General features: G+C 31.9%; 3 protein-coding genes across 3 annotated transcripts; 2 read left to right on the top strand and 1 right to left on the bottom strand.

The window, feature by feature from the left end:
- The first annotated feature begins 62 nt into the window (after positions 1-62).
- LOC123715389 (zinc finger protein 260-like) lies at positions 63-11558 on the top strand. Its single transcript, XM_045670378.1, has 14 exons — positions 63-337; positions 705-821; positions 932-1063; positions 1554-1652; positions 2000-2128; positions 3493-3621; positions 4323-4411; positions 4920-5042; positions 6196-6309; positions 7022-7166; positions 8686-8744; positions 9218-9434; positions 10134-10256; positions 10988-11558. Exons 1-14 carry the CDS (start codon positions 203-205, stop codon positions 10991-10993), a joined length of 1617 nt encoding a protein of 538 aa, XP_045526334.1. The 5' UTR covers positions 63-202; the 3' UTR covers positions 10994-11558.
- LOC123715390 lies at positions 11556-13868 on the bottom strand. Its single transcript, XM_045670379.1, has 4 exons — positions 13605-13868; positions 13359-13527; positions 12941-13072; positions 11556-12684 (listed from the first exon to the last, which is right to left on the bottom strand). The coding sequence occupies exons 1-4, from the start codon at positions 13708-13710 to the stop codon at positions 12468-12470; spliced, it is 624 nt and encodes a 207-aa protein (XP_045526335.1). The 5' UTR covers positions 13711-13868; the 3' UTR covers positions 11556-12467.
- A 687-nt stretch (positions 13869-14555) lies between these two features.
- Positions 14556-17954, top strand: LOC123715462 (cleavage and polyadenylation specificity factor subunit 5). The gene is made up of 4 exons (XM_045670472.1): positions 14556-14949; positions 15217-15328; positions 15856-15946; positions 16380-17954. The coding sequence occupies exons 1-4, from the start codon at positions 14729-14731 to the stop codon at positions 16625-16627; spliced, it is 672 nt and encodes a 223-aa protein (XP_045526428.1). The 5' UTR covers positions 14556-14728; the 3' UTR covers positions 16628-17954.
- The last annotated feature ends 1222 nt before the right edge of the window (positions 17955-19176 follow it).

Raw genomic sequence — 19176 nt, 5'->3', positions numbered from 1 at the left:
TTAATATTTTAGATTTTGTGAAATGTGAATAGTAATACTGCAGTAGTCAGTAATCACTGTCACTGTGCATCAGTCATAGAGTAGGCATTAATTGTGATTATAATGTAAATAAACAAAACTGTTAGATATCATATTTTCTAATTAAGCGGTAATGTTTTTCTTGCCCGGAACTATGAACGTACTAGGTTGAAGATAGTAGTATATGATAGATATTCTACCCCTAAAAAGTATTATGGAGCAGGCTACAGGTCTTTGTCAAACATGTCTGCAAAGAAGCGAATACTTAAAACCTGTGCCCAAAGAAGACGAAAATATTTTTAAAACTTTTTTATTAACGGTAACTAATACTTACACATATAAGGGGTGAACATCGCCTAAATTGCGCTTAGTCTCTTATTATTATTAAATTAATAGGTATTATAATAACGGTTCTTTATATAGAAACATTGCAAGGTTACATTGGGTTACTAGCAGGTTTTAAATAAATTTGACATTTTGTATTTTGATTACTTTACTGATTCGAAAAAAAACAATCATGTTAAATTACAAAACAAAGAGCTGATATATATTATGTTTATGTAAAGGCACATAGGAGATCAGCCTCATATGACTTCAAAAGTAGTGTCTCTGTAAAAAATGTGTTGTTTTATAAATACAACACAATACTATTTTTTTTAATTCATAATTTTAATGCTTTCTTATAGACGGAAGAAATAAAATTATGTATCTGCTTTCTTTGCTATCACATGCTGCGAAAAATAAGCAATTTTTTGAAGCAGTGTCAATTAGCACAAGAATATTTACAATGTTCTATAGTTGAGGTAAGCTAAAATAAATATTTTATTTCATTAATTTGATTTCACTGGTAATTCTCCTACTCATTGTATTTTCACACATTCTCATACTTAATATTATTAATATGATTTTTTAGAGTAATCTGCCTAATGTCGAACATGTATACAATTTATCTATCTCACAAATTAAATATGACTACATTGGAGATTCATCAGCAATTAAAGATGAAATTGATGAAGATTTTACGATGACTTATTTTGATGATGAGGTGAGTGTTTATGTATGTCTGTATCTTTTATTTGTGATATTGCTTATATCTACTCAATGACACAGGTTAATAATTAAATTATTGATTTAGGATACATACTAATGCCCTACATTGGCACTGTAGGCTTTACATTTTGTTCACATATAAGTGTGACATTTCCCTAAATTGTCAAAGTTAAGCTCTAAGAGCCAGACATAGGCAGAGTGCCTTTGACTGTTATTTTGCATTTATTTGGTACATAGCAATTAACATTTCATTGTTTCGCTCATATCTATTGTTATATGCGAGTGGTTCATTTAGAGTAAAAGAAAAATTATCTATTATGTAAAGCAGCCCAATGACACTTGAAGCTGAAAATTAGTTGAAGTATTTTCATAATATTTTTTTTATGCTTGTATCAAGCACCTTCGTTTATTAAATTAATGGTATGTGGATATAATTTCTACCATGTTTTTGGTAAAAATATTTTTGATTAAGATTATTATTTTAGGATTTTACAAATAATGATGTCACACCAAGTGTCAAAGAGGAGATAGTTGTTTTCCAAAATTTGAAAGATTTGGATGATAAAGACCCCATTTCTGTTAAGGTAATTTTTATTGTTAACCTGATATTGAGATTGGTTTATTTTATTTATTTTATATATTAAATATAAATATTAACATAATTAAATGAAAAGGAAGGCAACTGACAGCTGCCAACTGGCAACTGACAACTTAGCACTTTCAAGTGATACCTTCCAGGCAACCTAACTAACCTTAACTAGTAAAATTATTTAATTAATTATTTAAACCAATCCTATTAAATTAAATCATAAAATGATGTAAGTATTTAAAATAATGTCACCGCAAAGCCATCTTTTGATTGGAATTTACGAGTACAAGAATTGTAAAATGGAAATTGAATTCTAATATATTCAATAATATATATTTAAAGGAAACAAAGGACAAGAAATCCCGTAAAAATAGTAAGAAAAGTGTAGTTGATTCAATTCCCGCGGGGTTCACATCTAGAATGGTTCGGGAGACCGATGAGTATACAGTGATTAAATTGACTAAGGAGCAAGTGAGTATTGTTATATAACTGTACGTATCTTCCATTGAGGGGATGGGACAATCACACGGAGACTGCATATGTGTCATTTCTGTACCTTTCATAAAAAAAAGTTTGTTTAATATTTTTCTATAATATCTTTCGTAACGGTATTCTACATATACAAAGGCGATATATATCAAGGAGATATTGGGGAAATAGGGTGTCCTCATGTACCACGCCGTAACGTTTTCTGTCCCCATAAGAAAATCCTTACGTGACCATTAAATCGTTTATTAAACCTTTGTTTTTCATTAAATCTCGTTTAATAATAAAATAAAATAAACTGTTAGTGAATTCCCGCCCTTGTTACGCATCGTAATATTTTATTTTCCCCTCTAACTAGTTATGTTATAAAATTGATTGATATTATTGAATTTAATATACAATCGGTATGGGATTAGTGGTTTTAGCGTGCGACTGTTATCAGATGCCGTAGGTTCGATCCCCGGCCGTGATTATCTGTCACAGTATCTCATAGCAAAGCATTGCGTAACATAACGGGACGTGACAAAAAGAATTAACACACGAAATTCCTTGTTATCCATTTTTTTAAGTTTCATCACTCAAAATGTATACACCAACTTCTGCCACTTAATATGTGCGTCACCATACGGTGAAGGAAAAAAAAATATCCAAAAATCTGTGTGTCAGACAGAACGTTAATCACCGATTGTTATAAATAAAAATGATCAAAGAAACGAATGAGGCAAAACCCCCTTTTAGGATCAATTTATAAAACTCAGAGTCGAAGCGTTTATGCAGAACTGAACATAACAAATTCAACTTTAACTCCTCAGTGTAACGGATACATTACTTGTGAGTTTCTTGTGACCAACGCTGTTTGGTGCGCGTGCATTCTCGCGAATCCACGCGCCTGCCAACGAACCCACACATACCGGCAAACTTCTTGAGCATTAAACTAGGGAGTGGGGGGAAGTTTGCGCATCCTACACAGCGCGGGACACAAACGTCAACTGATTTACCAATCACGCGATCGACACGTCATTCTCCCGCCGCCCCCCTCCCTAAAAATCGCGCAGGCAATGACATTTGTTCAAGATGTTTGCCGGTATCTATACGCGCTATCAGTCCGAAGTTACCCTGTGTCAGCGTTGATCACTATGGATTCGGACGAAATCTTAATTTATCTAATTCAAAAGCCAAAAATTTACTGGCAAGTGATTTAATAACATGGCCATTACTACACGTAAAAGAGAACGGCTTCCCTTTAGTTTTAGAATTTGACGCTTCGACTCTGTAGTATAAATTGATACTTAGGGTTGTTTCGCCCTTTTGAATATAGGCCACGGAGTTAAACAGCTAAACTTTACCAGGTTCTACAAGAAATGGAAAGAAACAGACAGACTGAGAAGTACAGAGGCGCGCCATACAAATGCGAATTATGCGTGAAATACTTTAATTTCGAAGATGTATTAAGTACGCATTTGGAGAAACATTCGCCGGTAAGATATTTACATAATATAAAAAGTTGGCAGTGTCGACCCTATGTATAAAGGGTTTGCCTACTGCCCGTTTACCTCGTAATTTAAAAATAGTGTGCGCACACGTATGAAGTGTACACACGTAAGAAGTGTAACTTCTTTATGACCTTATTTTTCGAAAAATGATCTCCTATATGCTACTTTACAGAATACAGAAATTAGTTAAATGAGATAAAGTTTAACAAAAGGCTTTTATTATCATAGACATGAATACAAATAATACAATAATATCATTTTACGTACTAAGATTATTACAGAATTTCATTAATTGTAATAGATTTATTACTATCATATACATTATTATATATTTTTGTTATTACTGGCTGCGAATCTTAAGATAAAAATCTTACTAATTTTTTTATCTTTCGCCTTATTTTTCATTTGTAGAAAAAACGACACTAACAATAGAAAAAAGGTATTTAATACATTGAAAGTTCTATTATAACGCATTATCTAGTTAAATAAAATTTATTTAAATATCACAAAAAAATATTTCTACATAATTAAAGCAATGGACATTTTTTATTTTCAAATGTTGACTATGCTAACTTCAGGGTGTCGGTCTTTTGAGACGGTGTGCGCGCGCATCGGTAAAATTTACTCTCATAATATTTCCCTATCGCGCCAATAGAGGAATAACTTCAAAAATATTTTCTTTTCAGAAAAATGGCGCTTTCAAATGTCACATTTGCACCCAGTACTGTCCGAGTGCGGTGTCATTGAGAGGTCATATGAAATCACATACAACCAAGTAAGTGTATATTTAGCCATAATTACTACTTCTGTTTGTCAAATACGATATTTTTTGGGATATGAAAGTGTGTCGATCTGTGGTCGTACTGTCTATGTGTTCATTTCACAACCGCTTGTACGGTATAGAAAAACGTCGTTAGGAAACCGGCTTTAGACTCAAAGTGTCAACGGCGTGTCAGGCACGTGTATGTCAGGCGTGCTTATTAGAAAAAAAGGTTCAATCTTATCAAAAATTTTTGGAGGGTATCTACAGTATATCTAAGTTTTAACACTAGGAGGTATTTCATGAACAAATAGGGGTGTGATTGGCTCTATAAATTGTTAAATGTATATGTTATCAAAACGTTTTTCTCTCTGTTGATTGTATGTATTTTTTATTTAATCTAAATAAAGGATTGTACTGTGGTGTAACCTTTTTTATATTCTTAGTAATAATAAAAAGAGTTTTCAGATTTAATGTCATACTAGTGTATACATTAATAATACACATTAATAATAAATTACAGATACAAATGCAAAATATGTGGTATCGTTCGTCTGTCTCGTCAACACATACTGGAGCACTATATGTTAGATCATACAGAAGACATACCTGCGTATAAGTGTAACGAGTGTGAATTTACAACCAAGTCAGTACTCCTACCTAAACCTTATTTTTGGTGTGTGATTATATTGTTGAAATTACATATTTAGAATGAACGAATGTTTCACTCCATGTTTTATCAAAATCGGCTTAGCAGTTTTTAAGATATGAGTGCATTAGAGGTGTATACATAGGAAAATAATATTGACATGTAGTTGATGTTCTATCTCGAGAAATAAACTTCTATACTAAATTCCTTTCAATCCCAAAACTCTCTCTTATCTTAAAAATTAATTCTCAGGTCCTTATAACTATGTTGCGCTCCTCCAATAGATGCTCATTAGAAATTCCATCTCACAGCTCATCCTTCTTAGGCAATTCGTTTAGGATCTCCGCCATTTGTTGTCCGACTCCATAAGATTGGTTACCTCCCTACCATCTTCCAAAACTCTTCTACATAAACATTTCGTAACCATACGCTTTCCTGCTCCATCGTCAATTTTGTAATTCTTGTATTCCTTGATGTATAAATAAGTAAAATATATATTCCTTTGTCTTTGAACTTAATAAATTTATTTATTTCGAAGTAACATTACAGCTACTCATATACATATTATAAAGGAAAACACTTCGACCAAACAGATTACATTTAACAAAATATACGAAACGGAAAATATAGACAATTAAGTACATTAGTAGATAAAGAAATCTGAAATTAAACATTATATTATCTACAACTTGATATTAAAAAAACATGTATCAGTACTTATATACAAGCGTTAGAATTTATACTGCTTTGGAATACCAAGATAATATTTTTAAAATTTTTGTTTGTCGCCTCATTCTATGTTTGTAGTAAAAACTACACTAACAATAGAAAAAATGTACTTAATACATTCATAATCATAATCTAGTTAAATGAAGTTTATTTAAATATCACAAAAACTAAAATATTGACTATAGCTAACTTCAGAGTGTCGGTTTTTGGAGACGGTGTGCGCGCGCATAGTAAAATGTATTCTCATCATTTTTCCCTAACGCGCCAATGAAATATAACTTCAATAAATTGTCAGTACTGCTAAATAAAGTCCTCCCGCCTCCTCACATCCTCTTTGGTAAGGTGGAAAATGTCTGATTCATAAATTGTAATGTAACTAAAACATATTTTCAAGACACATAAAGTGTGTTGTATCTTTCAGCAAACGTACTGTCATCCAGCGTCACGCAAGAACCCATTCAGACAGTGACAGTCATACGTGTCACGAGTGTGGGAGGGGTTTTAAGAGCAAGGAAACGTTACGTGTGCACACTACGTATGTACTATAATAATACGCCCTTATTTATTGAAATCCTATTTATATATAATATACAAAAATAATAAATATATAATTTTATTAAGATAAGATGCCACAAGGAGAAGGCCACCTCCAACTTTTTCTATTTTGCAGTCATCATCTAATTTTAGCCAGCTATACTTTCAAGCTCTTCGGTCCATCGGTCATTTGGTCGTGTCCTTTTCACCATCTGCCGGCTTCATGACATGCCCATCTCCTTTTTAGTTGTAGGGCATATTGCTCGGCATTTATTTTTTTCGGTTTTCACTGCAGATAATTTCACTTTACTGTTTGGCACCGCTATTAGATCATTTAATTGTCTATTTTTCACATACTATACAATGTTTAAATGACGTTTGACTGCATGTCATTTTTATTCATTTCATATTGTGTTTAGTCTCTTGAAAGCTAGTCATATTCCGCGACTTCGGTGTTAGCATATACTAAACAAATTATATATTTTATGATAAATTCCTTTTCTTAAATATGATATAAAGAATTATGCCAGCGGGCCACACCCAAGGGTCCGCAATATCAACGTTGGAGTTTCCTCGAAGACCCTATTAATAATTAAATTCCCTTTATGGCATAACTGAATAATTTATTATTTCTTTTAATATGATTTTTATAAAAAAAAACTGTGCTCGCCACTAGTATAATATTTAAACCCTCATACATTTATTATTTACAGCCGTCACGACGTCAAAAAGAGATTCTCGTGTGACACGTGCAAACGAACATTTATATTCAAGTCATTATTGGAAAAACATATTCGCTCCGTTCATATCGATAAAGACTTTTACTGCGTCGAATGTGATATTAAATTTACATCTATGGTAAGTAATAATATGTACACAAAGTCTATGAATAACCAATTATGTAAATAAACAAAAAAATGAAAGATAAGTATAGACTATGTGAAAGGTATAAAATGTATAACGTGTGTAAAAAGTGTACAATGTGTGACAAGTATAAACTGTGTGAAAGGTATAAAATGTATAAAGTGTGACAAGTATAAACTGTGTGAAAGGTATAAATCGTGCAAATTTAAATGGTCATAGTTTAGATTAATCAATTTGAATGACAGCCAAAAGATATTTGTGCCGTTATTAAAATCGCCTAAAATACTTTATTTGCCTACGTCTAATATTTGTTATATATATTTTTCCAACTAGTAATCTTATTTATTTAAGCAGACACATCACAAACAAAAAGATATATAAATACAATACAAGGTATAAATGTATCCTGAGATGTATCCTGAAATTGCCTCATGGGTAGAAAAAAATATGAACGTAAGAGTAGAAAACAACGAAAGCAAACAAAAATATAACTAATAACACCGAACAATGTTGGCACTTGCAGTTCGTAAGTGTAATGGACTTATGTACGTGTACGTCCACTCGTACGTAAACAAAACGTCGTCGACGAGTGTGTATCCCAGAATGCTGATCAGCCGCTTGCCTATTAGAGAAAATAAATGATCACAAAAATCTAAGGCCCAGGTTTTTTAAATACATACAACGATATTTTTGAATGGTCGTTGATATATTTAACTTGTATTCGTTATAATTATTAATTCCATGCGTCACGGTAACGTAACTTCTTTCGTTACATAGGGAAAGTAGATACCCTCATTTTATACATTTATAGTCCACTTATATATCACTTTGGCCTGGGAATCCGAAAGCTATATCCAGGATGCTCCCTTCCCTCGGTAAAATACTATGCGCTGGTTCGGATGTCGCGTGTCAGTATAAAAAAAGGAATCCATTAATCGATCAGACAAAGACTACTACTGATCCTTGCGCCATTACGCCGGAACATGCTCTACCATTTCCGGTTCGAGTCAAAGTCAAAACCGACAATTGTCATCGTTCTTTGAGTGACACAGATTTAGCGCGAACAGAGCTCCCCGTCTTGAAAGATCATCTATCAAAAGAGAGGACCACGAAGGGATTTTTTAAATAAAAATACAATAAAACTAAACTATGATAAACTAAAGAGAAAACTGAAATTAAGATAAAACGCATAACGGATATGATAGATCGTTTACACTATCCTGATTTGGTACGAATGCGTTCAAAGATAAGTTAGTGCTTAAATTAGTTGGGGTTTCTATGTGTATTGCTCTTGTCGCTAGACATATAAATACACATATATATATTTTTTTCACTTCTACTACCCAGTCTACTTAAAGGGGTACATTATAAAGATCCACCAGATTTAGCGCAAACAACTTAATAATAATTACTAATTCCAAGGCTAACCTAACCTAACTGATTATTTCGATCCATTATGCCCAATAGGTACCCTCATTTTTAACAGAATTTTTTTCCACTTATCATTTTTCAGGAAGCTTTAAAACAACATTTTAAAAGAAGTAAGAAGCACACGGATCCATCACATTATAAGTAAGTTGTTATGTATTTGGTTTATATACATATTTAAAATCAAACCTAGAGGCCGGAAATGCGAACCCCATACAGTAATACACTAAGATGTGTCAGCAGGGCCGGATTTAGGGAAGAGCAACCGGGGCTACAGCCCTGGGGCCTCCACGATTGACTTCGAATAAAAATGTTTTAAATTACGCATAATAAACAACTTTTGATGTTCTATTGTTGTTAAATACTAAAAATATCTTTATTTCACAATGAATTATTGATTGAAAAACTTGACTGATTTTTTTTAAAACTTTATTTTGAAAAGGTTTCCACTCCTTAATTGCCCCGAGGCGTCCAGACCTCTCAATTCAGCCTTAAATGTGCCTTTTCTAGAACGAGTACGATTGACACAGCGTATAATATGACAGCTAGGACCTGTCAAGTCCCGGCAAAATATTTGTTCAGAGAGATATTTATGAATATCTCTTATTTATTTCCAGATATGACTGCAAGTTATGTGCTGAAAAATTCCTTACAAAAGCAAGGTTGGATCATCACGAGACAAGTCTCCATAATTTTCCTAAAACCTCACATTGTGATCAATGCAGTAAAGTATATAGTGGGCCGGAAGCTCTTAGACTACATGTTAGAAGAGCACATCCGGTTGGCGAAAGCAGGACGGAATATCAGTGCGGTGTTTGCTGTAAAGTTTTTACTGTAAGTACTTACTCGCTGTAAAACACTGTTTATCGTCATAGACACTAAGTGCGCACAGATAATATTTAAACATTATCTGTGCGCAGCATTAAACAAGGGAGTTGAGGAAAGTTTGCGCATGGTACACAGCACGGCACACAAACGTCAACTGATGGACACGTCACTTTCCCGTACGATTACGTTTAATTTCATACACACATTAACTAGGTGACCGCAACATGTGCACATCAAAGGAAGAAGGTAGCAAATAGCTACTTCTTCGTTGTACCTTCTTGTAGTATAATTGTTTAGCTTATAAGCTTATCCAAAACACAAACGCCACTTAGAATAGTTGGTGAATTGGCGTCGGCGTCGCAAGTGCAATTAAAAAATGTCGCTTCCTTAATCCACGCTAGCATCCATGACAAGTTAACGACGATACTGTCATCTAAAATTCCAGACTTCTGCATAGATCACCCACGAATCTGGTTCATTCGGGTCGAGTGCATAGTGGCCTCGAAACTTTGAGATGAGGCTAAGTATGACATAGTGGTCTTAAAGACGACCCAAAAATTCGAGGTCCTGAAAAAACGTCCTCTTTCGTTGACTTCACTTATGACCATCGCCAATTGATATAGAAATCATATTAGTATAAGTTTTCCATTTTTATTATATTCAATGTCGATGGAAAGATATAACATAAACAAATTCACTTTTCAGCGCAAATCCGGCCTGAAGGTCCATAGCCGTGTACATACAGGCGAACGTCCATATACATGCGCATGCGGAGAAGCTTTCACTCAACAGGCGTCACTGCGAGCGCATCATGCCGCTAAGCATAAGGTACTAAAATAGTACATTAAACATTGTTCTGGGTTCGAAATTTTCAATGACTTAGATTAACGAAGTTTGTTCTATGTCATCATAATTTATATAATAATAAATGCGGTCACTAATATTAGTACATTGAGCACCTTCAACAGATAAATTTCGTTCACCGTGCATCCTTTTCGACCAATGGACAATACTAAAATAAATTTTCGATAAGAACCTGTATTAGAGCCTTTAACAAAAGCAACTTAAACTTGTCAATGTATAAGTGAAGAATACCAATTATGTTTTATAAGACCAAGTATACTTTATAAATCTGGCAGTGTGCATAGACAAGAGATTCACTTGATTTATTTTTGGTCCTTCGAAGTTTCCGGTCTCATTTATAATACAATATATTTATACTATTAGCGCCATGGGTTAATAATTCATCATCAAAGTAACATGTAGTGATATATCATTGATTTATAGGCTTATATGACTTGACATGTAATTTTAATATGTTTCATACGAAGGTTTCCCTCCATTCGTTCGTTCCTCTGCCTTCAATCTCAGAGTAACAATTGCTGTTCACTGATTCAAATCAATTCCAATCTTATGTTTTTCTATGATAAATATAATACAACAGCTTTGGGTCAATACCTGGCGTTGAACATATAATATCTGTATGTTTATCGCTTAATAATATATTTAGGGTTTCAAATTAAATAACTATAATAACAATTGGCAATTTATTGTTTCAGAAATGATGGTGATAAAACAACAATATTTTTATATCAACAAACATAAAATCTTCTATGACAAATTGTTTTTCTCTTCTATATTACCAATATCTTAGCAGAATACTAAAATTTCTTTCACCATAGAGCGTTATATATTACTTTTGCTTATGAATTAAAATTCACAACACACATTATTTATTGTTGAGTTTATTGGCACACTAAAACACCCTGATTTGGAGTTACAATGCTAGGAAATAGAAAATCGCTAGATTTAAATTTTTTATTTAAATACTTAAAAAATAATTCTGCTACATATATTAAAATATAGTCTGCTTACATGATTTGTAATTTGGTAATTGACATTAAATCTTTGGGTTATTAATATTATATGTTTAGACATTTCAGATCTGTAGATCTTCTATCATACATTATTAATAGTATTTACAATCAGTTTAATAATATTTTAGAAATGCATCATCAAATAGCTGATCAAACCACCGGACATGACATTGTGGGATTTTCATTAAACACCTGGTTTACAAGGCTACATTATAAATGATTACTCGCCGAGTGAAGTAATGATAAATCTAAATAAAAATAAGTAATTCTATTACCATAATTGTAATGTTTATTTTAATTATTTTACTGTACTGTATTCTTCATTTAAATTTGTCCATACAAATATTGAGATTAATAATAATACTTAAACAAAACAATATGATTGTATATTCCGAATAACTAACAACAAAATTATCTGGGAATATTTATATGAAAATGTTTTTATGTGAAAGTTCTTTTCAATGTTTTTATTTTGTTAATACAATTAACATATAGTTACACTGAACAAATTTGTTTAAAAAAATGATATAAATATAATAAGTCTGTAATTCTCTAGCTACAAATTTACAATAGATAATTTTTATTATATTTTAAAGAACCTTGGAATGTTAAATACTTTCTATAAACAGCCTTGTAAATGAAATCTATGAACATAGACTGTACATACATGAACATAGTTTTAGTGTTTAATTTTAGTGATGCACAAATACAAATGTTGCAAGTTGTGGTAGCCATAAAGTGGCTAATCCAAAATTCGCTAGTCAGGAGTTCATGACGTTCATGAAGGTCAGATCAAAAAAAATATCACACAATTTTGTATCCTATGTTTTATGACTCACCTAGATCCCTCATATTTCAGATAAGTTATAACAAATTTAAGATATTAAATATCACAAGAAATCTACCCACCCCTGCTTAGTTATTTAAACTTACTCAATCTACAGCTGAATATTTTTCAGGCCGCTAGTAAAGAGGCTAGGCTAGTGATTGAACAGCTAATTAAGCCAGTTGGCTATACATGTATTATTACTACTATTCATTTACAAATTGTTGTTTAACAGCAATCTAATCCACTTTAAGCAGATTTAAAGTTCAGACAAGTCTTTAACTAACGTAAAATCAAGTTTCATAAACATTTTCATACTTTAATTGTCGAATGCAATCAGTCTCTCCTCATACATTTACGTTTCTCTAAAACAATCATACTCTTCAATGCACTTGCTATCAAATATCTCAGTTCATGAAACTTACTCAATGTTAATCGGTAAATATATTTCTTACCATCTGTTAGACATAATGTTAGTATAACTAAGGTATCTCTATAGAGGATCTCTTTTCTTCTTTCAAGAGTTGGATTTTCATTTCGAATGTTGTTTTGGCTGAAATTATATTTATAACAAATTTTAAAAAGGTATTTCAAGCAATATAAGCTTATCAATTACAAGCTCAGTATAATGCCCCATAGGATAAGCATTTTTTGATGAAACTTAATAATATTACCTTAGTTGTTATATGTTGGGAGCATTAATTGACTTATTTTTATTATTTGATGAAAATGTATAAATAAAACCATTGTGCCGATGAAAACAACCAACAAAATTTTAAGGATATCTATATAAAGAATAAAATATTTACCTCATTGATACATCAATCTTCCACTGCAAACTTTCAATACCTGGTTTGATCCTCAAATGTCTTTGTAAATTTGTATATATTTTATCTGTACATAATAAAGTTGTTAATTCACTGACACACTCTGTGCTGAATCTGGAAGATAAATAGTATTTAGAAGAATTCAGGATTTTTATAGGGGTAGCAAAGCAGAATTAATTCTTTATATTTCACCAGGGAGTATACATACACAGCACCTAACATTGTCCAACAATGGCTATAGCAATACCAGAATGGTGACCAGTATACATACTAACACTGCCTACTGTCAGTGTGGAGTGTAACTAATGCATTTGACTACAATACACCAATTATAAAGAGTCAAGACCACGACTTTACCTGGAGGTTTACATTTTTAACTGATAAAAAGTTTAATAATTACTTTAGGCTTTCTAAAAATAGCTGTACATCTTCTTCAACCCAAGGCTCTCTGTGAGCCGATCTTAGTCTGGATACATGCCGTACCACTGATCTTACTGCGGAAAATTTATCAGCATTCATAAGAGACCTCATTCTACTATCTGGATTCCCCTCCAACTCCTTTAGAGCCACTGTAAGACAAATGTTGATATGAAAATTCATCTTGCTTTTATATGAAATGAGTAAATTTCATTAAGAGCGAACTTACACAAAACAAAAGGTTTGATTTCCTTTTTCTGTATTTCAGGCGTAATTAATGATACCGTCGTCCATTGTAAAGGATTCTCGGTCAGTAATTCTAGTTGGTGAGACATTTTCTAACAAATTACAAATCTAGGAACGAATTTTAAACAAAAAATTATAAAGTTATAAACTTATTAAAATTCACTTCATGTTATGGAACTTAAATAGAAGTGAGTACTCAAAAAGCCATTTTCGACGAAAATTTAAATTTGATAGTACGCCATCTTATCTTCGGCCCCTGGACTAAACTTTCGATAAAGTTACATATTACATATAATTTATTTAGCATAATATTAAATTAATTTAAACAAAATAAATATACATCTTCATCATTAAATTTTTACTTTATTACACAATACGACACCATGTTTAGGCATTTTATTTTATTCCATGTTTTACAATGTTAAATGTAAAACCAAACTTCACTTAAGTAAAATGTAAAAAAATATGTACAATCTGTAGCGTAGGTAAACCTGTTGCTATGAGAACGCTCAAGCGCTCGACGATTTTCAAAATTTGAAATAAATTTGTAAAGCCGTTTTTTAGCCAATATTTATTCGTTTACTTCAAACAACATATTGTATGTAGTAAAAATACAATGGAAACTTCCCTTTGACAATTATTACAAGAGACGTTGCCGTTTTGTGTTATGTTTTTTTTTTGCTTTTGTACGAAAAGTAGGGAAATATCATCATCGTAGGCAAAAGACCCCGCGTCTTCCAAAGAAGTAAAATACATTTCGACGAGTGCAATATACCCGACTACTCTTAACAACTTACCTTTAATCATAAAGTGGCACCGTCGACTGCGTATAATTAATTCACTTTACTGACTGGAATAAACTGACTTTACTGGGACTTGGATATTACTGTGCTTTTTAATCAATCTGTGACAGTTATGTCTTATGTGCTGTCAATGTCATTTTTGCTTTGTGGCTTGTGCTTGTTAATTTGTGGACGCGATTGCGAATTCTTATTGTTTTACTCTAATCGACCGTGTCTTTCTTCTGTGTAATCGTATCGCAAGCAATACATCGCGAGATATAGTTTTATAGTTTAAAGTTACCTTTAATAAGTTTAAACTATAAAAATGGCAGCGGTTCAAGCCAAGCCCCAATGGCCGGTTCGTCCAGGAATCCAGCATCAAAATAGCCAGAATGCCTCAAGCTTAACGTTAAATAGATCGATAAACTTATATCCTCTAACAAATTACACATTCGGCACCAAAGAACCGCTGTTTGAAAAAGATGCATCGGTACCGGCTAGGTTCCAGAGAATGCGTGAAGAATTTACTAAAATCGGCATGAGACGGTTAGATTTGTTTGTTATATTTCAATTAACTGGAAACAAATAAACAGAAGACTATAGATAACTATCACTTTTATTCGTCAGTTCATTTTTTTTTGTTTCTTCATGCCTAAATCTAAAATTGTCAAAATTTCCAAATTAACTTGTACATTTGTGGACGCGAGACCACAGATTTTTAAATATTGTTGAACCATCCACAGTTTCACAATATTTGAGTAATTGTTTGTCTGCTTGATAATATGGGTAATCAATATAACTCATGAATTGCAGGTCTGTGGAAGGAGTACTATTAGTACATGAACATGGTTTACCGCATGTGTTGTTACTGCAACTTGGGACTGCTTTCTTCAAGCTACCAGGTGGTGAACTTAATCCTGGAGAAGTAAGTATACATTTTTGTTATTTTTATACATTTAATGGATAGTTTTGCCAGGTTTAAATTGATATGTGTATTTATAAACCACTATGTCACCTATGTAATCTGGTTTTTGAAAAGAGATAATAATTCCATAAGCACAAGGTTTCCGATATGTTTTATTTTTTTTATTAATATTTAATTCTGTTCCATCCACTTTTTTATAAAATAAGAACATTTTAATAAATGTAACTTATGTATATCAATTGGAGCTGGCATTTCTTACAGTGTCTGAGATATGAAGATCTTAATGAGTTTATATAAAACATAATACAGAGAGGTGAAAGGTGCTTTATTAAACTCACCTGCAATACTTACATACAACTTTCTTAATTTCTCCCCAGATTAAGTCACATCTATTTTAATAATTAATACATATGTACATTTTACTATTTATAATAATTTTATATGTAACAAAAAAATATTTGGTTGATCTATATTTATGTCATCTTGTCATTGTCAGCAGTAATATAAATACAATTTTATAATTTCAGGATGAAATTGAAGGGTTAAAGAGATTGCTTACGGAGACTCTTGGGAGACAAGATGGAGTTAAACAGGATTGGCTTATTGAAGACACAATTGGTATGTTTTTCAAATATTTCTTCAAATATCAATAGAATAAAATGAAACAGATGCATGCATTCATAGTTCAACAGTCATAGTAAAAGAAAGTAATGAATATCATTATAATAACCAATACCATATGGTTTTTTTAGAAGAGGTTTACTCAGTTTCTACTCAAAAATGTAATATATAAATAAGTTTAACCTTTTCTGTAAGTTATAATAACTCTTCAGTCTTTGGAGGGAAATTAATAATACACTAGATTATTAAGAAGCTAAGTTTTATAAAGATTTCAATTGTTTTAAGATTTAAGTGACTTCTGTGTACTTAAATATGTATGATATGTTGTTATGATAAGACCTATGGTTTAGAATTCTTACTGTGCAACAGGCTAAGAACAATTACTAAAAATAGTCTTTCTTGGAATGTAAATGATGACTTTAATTTTCAGGAAACTGGTGGCGTCCAAACTTTGAACCACCACAGTATCCCTACATTCCACCCCACATAACTAAACCTAAAGAACATAAACGTCTCTTCTTAGTGCAGTTACAGGATAGGGCATTATTTGCTGTACCCAAGAACTATAAATTAGTGGCTGCTCCTCTATTTGAGTTATATGATAATGCTCAGGGATATGGGCCGATTATTTCCTCCCTTTCACAAAGTTTATGTAGATTCAATTTTGTATATATGTAATTGTCACCTAGTAAAGTTAGCTGTCATCAACATGGCAGTTGACATGTCTACATTGTCAAGAGTAATGCATGTATAAAAGTGGTCTCTGTTGTTTAGGGAAAACTATGATAAATCCAACTTTATGTAAAACATTACCTTGTCAATTAACTTTTTAATGCCAAGATTTATACTTTTGAACTGACAGTTTTACTGTAAGAGTTCATCTGTTAAATTTAAAACAAAATTATATGGGCTGACATTCACAGACTTTTTAACCTTATTCTTTTTAACTATTGTTTAACATAAATGAGCATTTATTAAGGGTGGGTAAGGGCCTAAATAGATACAGAAGCAAATTTTAGTGCTAAGTGTGACTAGATTGGACTACATCCAGAAGGTATAATTTGTGCCAAGTCTTCTCTGATTCATACCCTATAGGTATAAAGAACAAGAGGTTTATGGATATTACAATTCGTTTATATATTTTTAAGCATTATAAGCATAATAGTTGAATATGTAACAAGCATTTAGTTTGACATTTAAACCATTGTTTAAAAATTGTAAAGCTGTTAAAAGGTTAGTGAACTGAAGCCCATATTTATGTAAAGGCATACACAAGTATGAGGTATTGTGTAGGTCTATTCATATTGTATTGTAATATTAGTGTAAGCAACATTGACATATGGAATAAATTGTGTGTTTCATTTGTAAATCAAGACAGAAGAAAGAAGATTGTATTAGTTTTAAGTTATCAAAGACTGATTTTAAAATGAATTTTAAGAGAACTCTGCCTTAAAGGCATTTTATACAAACATAATATGGCTGTTTTTAATATTAAGATAACTCGGTCTTAAAGGCATCTATTTATACAAACATAACATGGCTGTTTTTAATATTAAGAGAACTCGGCCTTAAAGGCATTTCATACACACATAACATGGCGGTTTTTTTATATTCAGAGAAATCAACCTTAAAGGCATTGCATACCAAGAACAAAGATTGTTTTTAAAATTTATATGAAGAGAACTCGGCCTTAAAGGCATTTTATACAAACATAACATGGCGGTTTTTATGTTAAGAGAACTCGACCTTAAAGGCATTTTATACAAACATAACATGGCGGTTTTTATGTTAAGAGAACTCGACCTTAAAGGCATTTAATACAAACAATGTAAAGATTGTTTTTAAAATTAATATTAAGAGAACTTGGCCTTAAAGGCATTTTATACAAACATATGGCTGTTTTTTATATTAAGAGAACTCGACTTTAAAGGCATTTCATACAAACAATGTAAAGATTGTTTTTAAAATTAATATCGAATGAACTCAGCCTAATAGGCAAACAATAGAGCCAGAATTTTAATTTTTATATTAATTTACTATTAATATATACTTAACGTTATTATATGTTTTCTAACATTATATATATTACGTTTTATATGTTAAATCTTAAACAAAAACTATCTAAAGAAAAACACTTTTTGAACGGATTAAAGCTATGTATTATTATAAAAAACTAAATAGCTAAAATTTATAATATTGGCTAGATTTAAATGAGGTACTAATTCATGTCGGAGCTGAACAATGTTAAGAGATAGCTATTTTTTTCATTGTAATTGGTAATATGGTATGTGCTGTGTCTGATTTTTTTTATTTATTCTATGACGATATTATACGACGAATACTCTTCAGTTCAGGAACTATTTGAGGTAATCTGTTAAATTTCCGAAACCAACATAACTTTACTGATTCATACATGGATGTTTTCATTATATTATTATGTATATTAAGGCGATTATTTCTTTGTTGACTATATTATACATTTAGTACTAATGCTAAAAGTTTATTGCAGGGAGTGCCCCGTTTCCAGCTCTACATAGTCGGTATTATTTATTGTCTATTGTCATGATATACATGTATGCATTTTAATTTATTTTTCATACTGTGAATGTGTGTGTATGTTTAATGGATATGACTGTATGAACAGATCTACACTGACTTTTGCCTACAGCAATACTTATTTAAATTCAGGACAATAATATCTTTAAATGTTTGGATGAAGACCAGTAATTTCATCAAGCTACTTATAGCACAAAGACACAACAATGTAACAGTAGTTTAGATGTACCTTACAGAGGAAGATGTGCTCGGCTATTGCTCTGTCATATCAATGTATGCAGTTGGATAATATACCTAATGTTGTGCCCGGGCACCACCTATTCACAAGGGCGGAGATAAAAACCTTCAAAACTTTAGACCAGCATGTAAAACAACCAAAGTAACTTGGTTTCATGGCAATAAAATCTACCACTATGAACTTGCCTGGTGTCACTGAGGACATAGTAAAGGTAATCGACGACGAACTGGAAATCCATGCTATTTACCGAACCTAGTAAGGCTTTTGATCTCATCTTCCACGACTTATTATTGCAGGAGATCTTTTTCATGGGCATTCATGGTTTATTGTTTAGGTGGTGTGACAAAATAGGACACAATTCTTAAATTCCGAGGGCAAGTTTCTAATGGTCACCCTATACCGATGGGTGTACCACAAGGTTCGCACCTAGGGC

This window comes from Pieris brassicae, chromosome 10, assembly GCF_905147105.1.
Source record: "Pieris brassicae chromosome 10, ilPieBrab1.1, whole genome shotgun sequence".
NCBI classification, from domain to species: Eukaryota; Metazoa; Arthropoda; class Insecta; order Lepidoptera; family Pieridae; genus Pieris; species Pieris brassicae.
Note: the sequence above shows the minus strand (reverse complement) of the source record. Positions and strands in the feature narration are given on the sequence as shown.